Source organism: Petaurus breviceps, unplaced genomic scaffold (genome assembly GCF_028583685.1).
Source record: "Petaurus breviceps papuanus isolate PSGF00001 unplaced genomic scaffold, PetGlider_PUasm1.0 186, whole genome shotgun sequence".
Classification (NCBI taxonomy): Eukaryota; Metazoa; Chordata; class Mammalia; order Diprotodontia; family Petauridae; genus Petaurus; species Petaurus breviceps.
This window is the reverse complement of record NW_027185798.1, coordinates 28,497,915-28,509,799: the sequence shown is the minus strand read 5'-3', so window position 1 is coordinate 28,509,799 and position 11,885 is coordinate 28,497,915. Positions and strand designations below refer to the sequence as shown.

At 36.8% G+C, this 11,885-nt stretch overlaps 1 protein-coding gene across 1 annotated transcript in view; it reads left to right on the top strand.

Moving 5' to 3' along the window:
• Nucleotides 1-10,768, top strand: part of CCT6B (chaperonin containing TCP1 subunit 6B) — a 41,579-nt gene extending 30,811 nt beyond the window's left edge. The window contains exons 10-14 of the mRNA XM_069089254.1: nt 196-343; nt 1,602-1,735; nt 8,441-8,543; nt 9,630-9,702; nt 10,576-10,768. Coding sequence (XP_068945355.1) covers nt 196-343; nt 1,602-1,735; nt 8,441-8,543; nt 9,630-9,702; nt 10,576-10,648 — 531 coding nt within the window. The 3' untranslated portion in view covers nt 10,649-10,768. The remainder of the gene's footprint in view (nt 1-195; nt 344-1,601; nt 1,736-8,440; nt 8,544-9,629; nt 9,703-10,575) is intronic.
• Nucleotides 10,769-11,885: the final 1,117 nt, after the last annotated feature.

The window sequence follows — 11,885 nt, the reverse complement described above, 5'->3', positions numbered from 1 at the left end:
TGCACAACTTATTCATGTAAATTTTGATTATGTTCATGTATAAGACCAAAGATAATTTTTAATGCTTTTATTTATGTCTAAAAAGAAGAACCACATAAAGTTTGTGCCTGCAATGAATTTTTTAAGTTTTAGGGGAATTGAATATATTTCATAACCATATGGAAGGACATATGTGACATCTTGGGTATGCTTTAGGGGGAAGAAAAATTCACCTTTATTGAGAAATGTGACAACCCTCGTTCTGTAACCCTGTTGGTGAAAGGCCCAAATAAGCACACCCTCACCCAAATCAAAGATGCGATCAGAGATGGACTGCGTGCTGTCAAAAATGCTCTTGATGATCGTAAGCTACCTTTTGTTTTGGTCATTAACTCCTTAAAGGCAATTTTAAAGTAATAAACCCACTGAGAGACAATGAGATATAGTAGAGATAGAGAACTGGTCTCAGGCCCAGGAAAAACTGGGTTCAAGTCCTGTCTCTAATACAGCCTGGCTATGAGACGCTAGGCAAGTCGCTTGACTTGCTTCAGACAGTACTTCAGGCTTCTCAACTGGCAGAGATGCTGAGTTCAAAGGAAGTGCTGACTTGCATTGGTAGAAGGTGTTTCTTTACCTGGGTGTTCTCTCTACCAAAAAAATGACAGATCTAGTCCCTATTCCTAACACTAAGAAATCTACTGTGATACTGTGGTATCCTGTTTTTGGTATGCCATAAAGTGAGACCTATTACTGATTTCATCAGTGGTTTATTTAGCTAGACATCAACCTAAAATAAGTACTTTCTATTTTAATGATAGATTCCTTTTAAAATTAGTCTGTAATTATGAACGGCACAGAACATATTTTAATTTACTTAAAATTGCTTTATAGTTCTTTATAGTTTTGCAAAACACTTTCCCCTACTGGTTCTCATTTGATCCTTATAGTCACCCTATAAGGGAGGCCAGACAGATGTTATTATTATCTCCAGTTTATAGAAGAAGAAAGCAAACCAAGCTGAAGTTTAGGAGAAGCTGTGAACATGGGCAGCATTCTGGAGCAGTCCTGGTGTCAGGCCCCTTGCCCTGGTTTTCTGACTCCACCCACAATGTTGTTTTCATGACAACATGCTGTCCTTGCAGTTACTTTTGAAGGAATTTGCTTTTAAAATCATCCCAAATCAAGAGTTCAATTACAGCTGACCACCAGATAGCTTATCTGCAAAGTAGCCTTAAGAGAGAGTGGAAGAGAAGGGAATAAATCATTCTTTAAGAGACATAGAAGAGACACTGAAATGGAGCAGAATAGCTATCTAGAGGTTCTTTCAGCTTCAGTCATGAGGGAGTAAACAATGAAATAGGAGAGAGAGGGAAAGGTTCTTTTGAAGTCCCTTGTCTGTACCATGTTTAATTATTTATTTAACTGCATCTACCTTTAGAGCTCCATGAGGCAGCCTCATAATCACTGAGCTGTGAAACTTCCACTTGTCAGATTTCTGTTCGTATTTAAATACCATTCAGATATCTGTGAGAAATAGCACACACTTGACTACGCTAATTGCTTTCTTTTATATTTTTTCTGCATGGTATGTCTTGTCAATCGTTTCTTTTCCTTTCCAATAGACTGTGTAGTTCCGGGTGCTGGTGCAGTGGAAGTGGCAATATCTGAAGCTCTTGTCAGACACAAATCCAGTATCAAAGGGAGAGCCCGCCTTGGAGTCCAGGCTTTTGCTGATGCATTGCTCATTATTCCAAAGGTGTTGATCTATCTTATTGGTCAGAGGAGAGGTGGCTAGAAAGATGCTTAAGTAATCACAGGGTGTCTCTGATAGCTGGCATAGTAAAAAGATACTATATGTATTTACTTGCATTTACTCACAATTTCCCTCTTCATTTGCAGATATTTTGCTTCTAAAATGGGGGAAATTATGTGGTGATAGCTGTGAACACTGTGAGGAGCTTCATGAGGGAGGATAATTTCTCCCCTGGGAGGCTTCTTAGATAACAGCATTGGAAGTTCTCTTCATAAAGGGTTCAATTTGAAAGGGTACTGATAATCATAGAACTTTTATCCTCTGTTGGCCAAAGCTAAGGTATCATCAACTTAAATTTCTCTTCAGCACTGAAGGGTTCAGGACATTTAGCCTTATCTCCTCTGCCCCCCACTTATTAGCCTGGATTTGTCGGGACAGCTATGAGATGTTATTTTCATTTCTACAGAAAAAGGAGATGCTAAATTTCTTTTGAGAAAAAGAAGAAATACAGAGGAAACCTTCTTTGCCACAATTTGGATTCAGACCACCACTGGAAGATATATGCCACCCTTTCCCCTTCTAATATATTATTTTAGGCTGAATTCAGACTTTACTAGGAAATCAAGTAAATAGCACCCCTTTATTCTGAATACTGCAAAAACGATCCATTATTTGCAAAGCCCTGAGTCAGAGATTGAACTCCCTTCCCCCATTAAGCAGCAGGAACAATAAATAATCATCTCCTAGGTAATACATGTCTGTTAATGTGGATAAGATTTATTATAGGAAGCACTCACTATCTACCAAAAAGGGGAAAGCCATAGAGGGAGAGGAACTCTTAAATTTCCCCTTCAGAACTTGGAGTAATGAGTGTGTGCTGAGTGAGTAAATATGGAGTAAAATTTATTGTTGACAGACTGCACAAAATCCTGATCTTTTTAACCATTATTTATGGTTATTTCACATTTATTTCATACGATTTAAATAAACAAAACCCTGACTCTCTCTTGAGGGCACTGCATCTATTGTACCCTCCCCACTGGATCCCACTCCCCATACCCTCCTCTGACTTGGAGCTGAGAGGAGCTCTTGACACATTCCTTTTTTCCTCTCTACTGCTTCCAGACCATCCCTCTTGCCAACCTTTTCTCTTTGGAAGTATGTACAGTTCATTTGTACCAACCTTTTCTCACCCTTGATGCTGTCATCTCCAGACCCATCTTCAGTACCTGTCTCTTGGCAACTGGCATGGGGGGATGGCTCCTGGACCTGAAATCAAGAGACTTACCTCTTACTAATAACTCTGTGACCATGGACAAATCACTTAACCTCTCAAAGCCTCTGTTTCCTCATCTATAAAATAGAATAATAATGTTTGCACTATTTACCTTACAATATTGTTATGAGGAAAGTACTTTGAGAAACTTAAAGTGCTATATAATTGAATTAATGTTGTTATTGTTCCTTTCTATGCCCCTCAAATCTTAGCACAGTGCCTGGCACACAGTAGGTTCTTAATAAATGCTTGTTTTCTCCCTTCCATTTTCTGTCAGCATCCTCATGGACTTCATTATGCATACTGATGATACTTCTTAACAACCCGAGCACACAATTCTTCAACTCCAATTACTTCTCCAACCCACTTCAACAACATATTCGTGTGGTCACACCTTAGACTTCACCATCTTGGGATTATGACTTCTGTAAGCTCTAGACTATTGAAATTCCAATGTCTGACCATGGCTTTCTGTCTTTCCATTGCTGTTACACTAAATCTCCTCACACTCATCATACCTATACCTGTTCTCCCAAATTGGCTTTACTAGCTGTGATGCTAGACTTCCTTGTTCCTCCAACCTTATTCTATTCCTGGCCTGCTGACCTCTTTGGGTAGCTTCCATCATCAGGTGATTTTTCTGTTCCTGTTTCTGGATTGTTGAGTGTTTTGAGAAGTCATGAAATTGAACTGATTTACTTTTCTACAGATTGATGGTCCATAAACTCTGAAACACCTCTGCATCATTATCTTCTCTTTCCTTCTGGTCATTAAAGGTAGTCCAATACCTATGACTCCTCTTCCTCCTCCTCCTCCTCCTTTTCCTTTTCCTCCTTCTCCTCCTATTCCTTCTTCTCCTCCTCCTCCTCTTCTTCTTCATTGGTGTTAAGTGACTTGCCCAAAGTCACACAGCTATTAAGTGTCAGGTGTCTGAGGTCAGATTTGAACTCAGGTCCTCCTGACTCCAGGGCCCTTGTTCTACTCATGGCATCTAGCTTTTCCCATTCTCTTCTTTATCCCTCTGAAGTAAATGTTCCCCAAAGGTCTGCCCTTTGTTTTCTTTCACTAGGCAAATGCTTTTATTCTCAAGAATTCACCCACTGCTTTTATGCAGATAACTTTTTATTTTCTTTTTAAAAATTCTTTAAAATTTTTTTTTAAGTTTTGAATTTTTATAGACAGCTTTTTGTCTTTATATTTATAATTGTCAAATATGCCGTCTTGCAAGCCATCCCTCTTAACACCAACAGAAAAGACGAGTTTAGCAAAACTAACCAATCTCCTGAGTCTTGATAGTGTATGCTGTGTTCTCTACCCACAGTCTCCAACCTCTGTAAAGAAAGAGAGGGGCTATCTTTTATTGGTTCTTCTTCAAGGACAAACATAAACAGATATGCATTGGCAGAACTTTGGTACTTGGATATCTTATTGCTACCTCAGACTCAGCCTGTCAAAAACCAAATTTATTATCTTTCCTCCTAAATGTTTTTTCCTCTTGACTTCACTCTTTGTCAGTGACACCAGGATTTATCCACTCTCCCATTATATATCATTTGCCTTTATTTACACTGGGGATCAGCTAAACTGGTCTTGCTGTTTTTAGGATATGTGTGCCATCTGCACAGGCTGTCTCTCATTCTTGGAATGCCCTTCCTCTCATCTCTGTCCCTACATGCCTTAAAAGCTTGCCTCAGACACTGCCTTCTATGAGTCCTTTACTGGCCCCCCAGCTGCCAGCACCCCCCAAAACTACTTTGTATTTACCTTGTATATACATTGTCATTGCTGATACATGGTCTTTCCACCCAATGGAATGTGAGCTCTCTGAGGGCTTTCATTTTTGTTTTCCATCCCCTATGCCTAGCACACAGTAGGCTCTTAATAAATGTTTTTGGATTGATTGACCCATCCTTTCACTTCTCATATTCCAGCAGTTTTCAGTTCCTGCCAGTTCTGTCTCTACCGTTGCTCATACTCCTTCCTTTCCATTTCAGGCATTACTTTCATTATGAGCTGTCCAGGCTGTAGTAACTTCCTACTAGGTCTTCATGTCTCCACTCTATCCACCCTATAATTTATATATGCCATTGCTAAATTAGTATTTTTTTGCTTTTTGGAGGGCAATTGGGGTTAAGTGACTTGCCCAAAGTCACACAGCTAGTAATTGTGTCAAGTGTCTGAGGCTGGATTTGAACTCAGGTCCTCCTGTCTGAGGCTGGATTTGAACTCAGGTCCTCCTGACTCCAAGGTTGGTGCTCTATTCACTGCACCACCCAGTAAATTAGTATTCTTTTTACAGGCATGGAGTCATATCTTTCTTCATGAGGTCTTAGAAATGAGTTTATTTTCTATGCCAGTGTTGTCTTTTGCTATCATCTCTGCACTTGGCAGTCAGTCAAATGTTTGCTGACTCAGGTGCTTTCTGTGCTTCTTTGCTCTTAGTATGTCAATTAATTTACATTGGCTGATCTTCTGTATCAAAGTATTATAATTATTGATGTGATTTTAGTTGTTCATTTCCCATTTGTCATGACTAGTTGTTTAAATATTTCAATATTGAGTTGTTTCAATTATATGGCATCTGTTTCATATTTTTCTTGCTTTTTATTTATTCTCATATTTGTTTGGAAAAGTCAGTGGTCTGACTGTACATGGAGAGATAATTCAGGGATAATTCTTATATCAATGAGTTATTATCTACCTGTTAAAGTAGAATCAATTTCATTTTTTTGGTATATTAATTGGTGCTTATCATGTCCAGAGCCTACAAATTTTTTCCTTGAAGAAAATGTTTATAATGTAAAAGTATGAGGTTTCTGTGGAGTCTATAAGTCTTTTATTCCTTCATTCTGAGCCATACTTTTTCAAATATTTCTCACCATTCTGATCTCTGTCTACCTTTGTGTTAAAGTCATTAGTATCAAAGTACTTAGTAATTTAATTTGGAGGGTTTTATTCAAGTTCCTATAGAATTTCTCCACCTTTTCATCCCCTATAGCTGTTGGATGGTTCATAAGCTACAGTTATTTTTATGGTGGTCTTTTTGCAGATATTTGCCTAGAGGACTACAATATGATCAAATATTCTGTGGAATAATATTTCTAATTTCCTTTGTATATATAATAAAAATAATAAATAAAAATAAAACCCAATTCTTTATTCTCTTTCCATGTCCTCAAAGGAATATCTGTGAGCCACCCTTCCTTTGCTACAATTTTATTTTTGTTTCTGATTTTTTTGATAGTGAGAATATTAAGATCTATGATTCAGCTCTATTGGTGGTATGTCCACTTGTTGGTCATTGGACAAGGCCCTCATATTTAGAGTATAAACATTCAAAATTATAGATGGCCCCAAAATTGATTCTTATTATTCTCTGTATCTTCCTCCTCCACTTTTGCCACTCTGCCACCATCACTGCAAAATTGGAAGGAGGCTGCACAGGACTGGGAGACATTTTGTATTTTAGTTTGCTTTATAATTTGCCATGGTCCATGATGTCATCGCCAAGTGGTTAGCCTACTGGTGATAAGGCCCTTTGTCCATAGTGAAGCTAGTCCTTGGAAAGCAGACTCCTGCTCAACTCTTGACAAAGAAGTGATGAACTCAGAACAGAGGATGAGATATATTTTTACACATGGATAATGTGGGAGCTTGCTTGCTTTGATTATATGTATTTGTTACCATGGTTCTATTTCTTTTCCAGTTTTTGAGGGGAGGAAGGAAAGGTGGGGGAGGGGCGGGGGAAGTGGGACTAGGAATAGGATTCTGCCATTTCCTACCTCCAAAGAGAAGAAAACAGAAAAAAGGCCCCATGGAAGCACATAAGCAGGAATTTACATACTTGAAAAGAAAAGCAAGCTTTATGTAGACATTTTCAGTTTTATGCCCAGTTCTCTCTTGGTCTACTATGTATACAGAGATACTCATATTGTGCTTATTAATGGACAAATCTAAGCCTTTTCTCATTCCTCATTCTTCTTAACCTCTATTCAGCCTTTGGCATTGTTGACTTCCCTCTCCTCACGGACTGTTTCTCTTTTCTGGGTTTGTTTTTTGTTTGTTTTTGACATTGCTGTCTCTTGTTCCTCTTTTCTCCTGAATGACTGCTCCTTCTCTATCTGGAGAATCTTTATATTCTCCTATCTCTATCTACTTAAAACTCAGTAGGTTCTCTTATCTAATTTGAGGGTTGCATCAACTTCCATGGGTTTAATTATCATCTCTATGCTTTGGAATCCTGAACTTCAGTGCCATGTCACACCTACAAATCCATTCAGTTGCCAAATGTTATTTCTATCTCCAGCTCTCACATTTGTATTCTAACAATAGTCAGAAGCTACCACCCTAGTTCAGGACTTCATTATCTCCTCAACTGTTAAAACAATCTCCTAATTGTTCTTCTTTTTTTTTTAAAGCAATCGGGGTTAAGTAACTTGCTTAAGGTTACACGGCCAGTTATTTCTGGGTGTGGTGCTGAGTATCTGAGCCCGGATTTGATCCAGGTCATCCTGACACTGGAGCTGGTGCTCTTACTCGCTGAGCCACCTGGGCGCCCCTAAGCAATTGGGGTTAAGTAACTTGCTCAAGGTTATATGGCCAGGTAATTGTTCTTCTTAATTGTCTCTCTTCATTCCACCCTATCTTCCATATAGCTGACAACTTAATTTTTCTGAAGTATAGGTCTAACCATGTCACTACCCTGCTCAAGAAGCCTTAGTGTTTTCCAATCCTTAAAGAATAAAATGAATACTTCTCTGTTTGACTTTAAAAACTCTTAATGACTTGTTTGAACTACTTTTCTAGCCTTTAGAATCAACATTACAATCTCTGGTCTAACCAAAGCAGCCCTCTTGCAATTCCTCAGACATGGCATTCTATGTCCCATGTCTGTGGTTTGCACTGATTGTCTCTTATGCCTAGGATGTATTCTCTTTTCATCTGTGTCTCATAGAATCCCTAGTTTCTTTCAAATTTTGCTCAAGTCTTTCTACATGAATTTTTTCTTCATCTCCATCAAACAATCTTGTACTTATTTTGTATATATTTATATAAGTACATGTTGTCTTGATTCTTTCTTCTCTTTGGGTTTTTATGAAACTACTGTATCTTGTTTCTTCCAGCATATAAAACTCCTTGATGATTTGGACCCTTTTTATTTTTGTTTTTGTTCCCTAGCTGTGTCCACTGGTACATAGTAGGCATTTAATAAATGTTGAGTAGAGCCAAATGGAAACTTGGTGTTTATCTCATTCAGCCTGAAGTATGAATTTCCTCTTGAATTGAGGAATTGGGTTTCTAAAAATAGATGTATTATGATGATATTTTGTGTATATATCTTTCATAGCTAGAGAACAATGACCTATTTTTAATTTTGCCATTAGACATTCATATATATATATATATACTTTTTTCCCCTCTCTCTATTACAGGTTCTTGCACAAAATTCTGGCTTTGATCTTCAGGAAACTCTAGTAAAAATTCAGGCAGAACATGCAGAAACAGGAAAACTTTGTGGCATAGATTTGAACACAGGTAATAGAAATGTAGTGATCATGAATAAAATTATTAGATACTTACTATAAAGAAATTCATTTTAAGACAATGTAGTAAATTGTATTCTAGAAATTTTGATATGTTGTTTTATCATAATTTTCTTTCACATAATTTTTCATTGTTCCTAAGACTTGCTCTTTGATCAACTCACTATTTAGGATTCCATTGTTAACACTTCATTTGAGTTTATGTCTTTTGTTTGTGCTCCCTGAATTCATTGTTTCTTTTTTTATTGTTGTTGTTACATTGTGGTTTGTAAAGGATATGTTTACTTTTTCTGCCTTTATCATTTATTTGCAATATCTCTGTGTCTTAATGCATAGTCAATTTTTGTAAATGTTCTTTGTGGTGCTGAGCAATTTGTATATTCTTTAGCAGTCCCATTTAGAAAATGCCATATGTCTTTAAGCTCTGATTTTCTAGCAGTTTTGTTCAAATATATATTTTCTCTTTTGCTTATCTTTTTCCTGGATTTGTCTAGAACTTTGTCTCTTGCTGCTATTGTATTTACTGTCTGTCTTCTTGTATTGAGTTATTTCTTCTTTTGTGATTTTAGATTGTAGGTATTTGGAGCATAGAAGTTTAATATTGATATCAGCTTGTTTGTCTATGCTTTCAGCATGATGTGATTTCCTTTTTTATCTCTTTTAATATTGTAAATGTTTGTTTTTGCTTTGTCTGATATCAGGATTGCAATTTCAGTTTTTTGGATTAATTTGATCATAGTATATTTCCTTTAAGCCTATCATCCTTATTTGATATGTTTCTTGTCTGAAGCAGGTTATGGGAGTTTTGTTTTCTTATCCAATCTGTTACTCTTCTTAGTTTTATTGGATTGTTTAACCCATTCACATTTAAAGTTATCAGAAGTAGGCTTTTATTTTCTTCTCTTTTTCTCTAATTTTGTCTTTTTTCTCCCTTGGAATAGGATTTCCCCCCCCCCCCCGTCTCAATGTAGCAGATTTTATATGGGAGAATGCTTGTTTATTATTTGAATTTAGCCTTTTGGAAGAGGGAACATAAATGCATGGCAACAGTATTAAGAGACTTTATTTTACTTTCTAGGTGCACCAATACTACCAGCAGAATCAGGAATTTGGGACAACTACTGTGTGAAGAAGCAACTCCTTCACTCTTGGTAAGGTTCAATTTCTATGAAGAAGGGGAAAAAACCCATATGATCCTATTTGATAGCTTTTTTCTTTTAAAAAACAATTACAGTTCTTTATGAACTTTTTCAGTTAGATTCAGAAACAGAAACTGGCATTTTCCAAAAAGTTTGATATTCATCATTAGATTGTGCTAATTTTTTCAGTAACTTTATTTTCACTTCTAAGAGGAAAACTCAGTTTCTCTGTTCATTCAATAACAAGCATTTATTAAGCACTTACTATGTGCCAGTCATTGTGCTAAGCACTGGGGATACAAACAAAGGTAAGAATAGTCCTTACCCTCAAGGAACTTACAATCTAATGGGAGAATCTTTAAAATAATGACATTGCTAAATCACTAATGAATATATATGTTCATAGACATATACATTCATTATATATGTGTATATATGTGTATGTATATATATATACACACACACACATATATGTGTGTGTGTACATTGGAGAAGGAAATGGCAAATCATTCCATTATCTTTGCCAAGAAAACCCCATATGGGGTCACAAAGAGTTAGGCAGGACTGAAAATGGTGAGAGGGAAGGAGGGAGAGAGGGAGGGGAAGAGAGAGAGAGAAAGAGAGAGAGAGAGAGAGAGAGAGAGAGAGAGAGAGAGAGGTCAAATAAATTACAGGGCTTTAAATTCAAGTCCAAAGGTCATATCAATAAAGGTATTAAGAAAACAGGGACAGTATTTCTATTTTTAATAGCTTGCATTAACTTTGACTCACAAAAACCTTATACTAATGAAAAGTGAAGAATGAAGTTCCCAATGTAGTTGAAGATTGGTAGGGGAGGAAGGATGGGTTGGTGTGCATAACTAAATCTGTCATCTGTTTCTTTAGCACAGTGATTGCTACAAACATTCTCTTGGTTGATGAAATTATGCGAGCTGGTATGTCTTCTCTCAAAGGATGAATTGAATTCCAAACCAGCCTTGGAAGTTGAGTTTCAGTACATCTGTGCAGCAGTTGCCCATTATATTTCAATACATTCTGAATTTTTACAAATAAATGCAGTTTTTATGCCTTCAGTGGTTTTAAACTAGTCTTAAAATATTTTTCATGAAAATTCATAGAATGAAAAGTGATTATGTTAAAGAAATTGTGATAACAATCTTAATTGTAGAACTCAAATCTCTAGTCGAATAACACAGCATCCAATATGGTGATTACAGTGTGGTGTGGTGGAGAGTGCTATACTTGCAATAAAGGAGAAAACTAGGTTTGAATTTCACCTCTGACATTTACTAGCCATGTGACCATGGGCAAACCACTTAGCCTCTCTGATCCTCAGTTTGCTCATCTGTAAAATGGAGGATAGTAGTATCTTTAGTAAGTACTTCAGGGTTTCTGGAAAGATAAAATGAGATAATATAAGTGTCAGCTATCATCATCATCATCATCATCATTATCATCATCATCATTCTTACCAAGATGAGTTTACATACCATAATCCTTAATATCATTTCATTCCTCCTTAGGAAACACTCCTGTTGGGAGTGATATGACTTCTTAATTGGGCTTCTGATTAGTAGGAAAAAGTTGTAGACTGAAGAGATAAATAAAACCTGTTTTAAACTAATTTGTTAAAGCATGTTATACATGTCCTGGCTATGTAGTTACTAGTTAGGGATAGAAAACTAGTCTAATGTTATATATTGTACAAGTAACCAGTAACCAGTACTGTAATATTAGTTCAAATAACTACTTAATTGGGTTCTGGGATGAAATAGGTTTCAAGTAATTTAATGTTCAAAAGTTACCACTCAGTAAGTAGCTAATTATGGTAGCTGCATTCCCAGATGTTAGGCACTAATACCTAGAAGGGATTATTTTGGTCTCCTATACAAATGCAGTTTCTAAATATTCTAGCTGTTTTTCTTGTTTACACGTGCTACTTCCTACTAGATGTCCCTGTGGTAACTTCTTTTCAAGGGCATGCACTAGTATTTGACTGAAATAACAAACTTGCACAAATGGAGCTTCAATCAGACTCCTCTCTGTGTGCATAAGGGACGTAGGGATATAGGCTGAAGGTTTTACTATTTGGTTAGCTATGCCTGTTTTCCCAGATCAGATGTATACTTGGACATGGGAGAGATCCTCTCTTGACAATAGTGACAAATTCAATATATCTTGCATCTGGTTCTCAC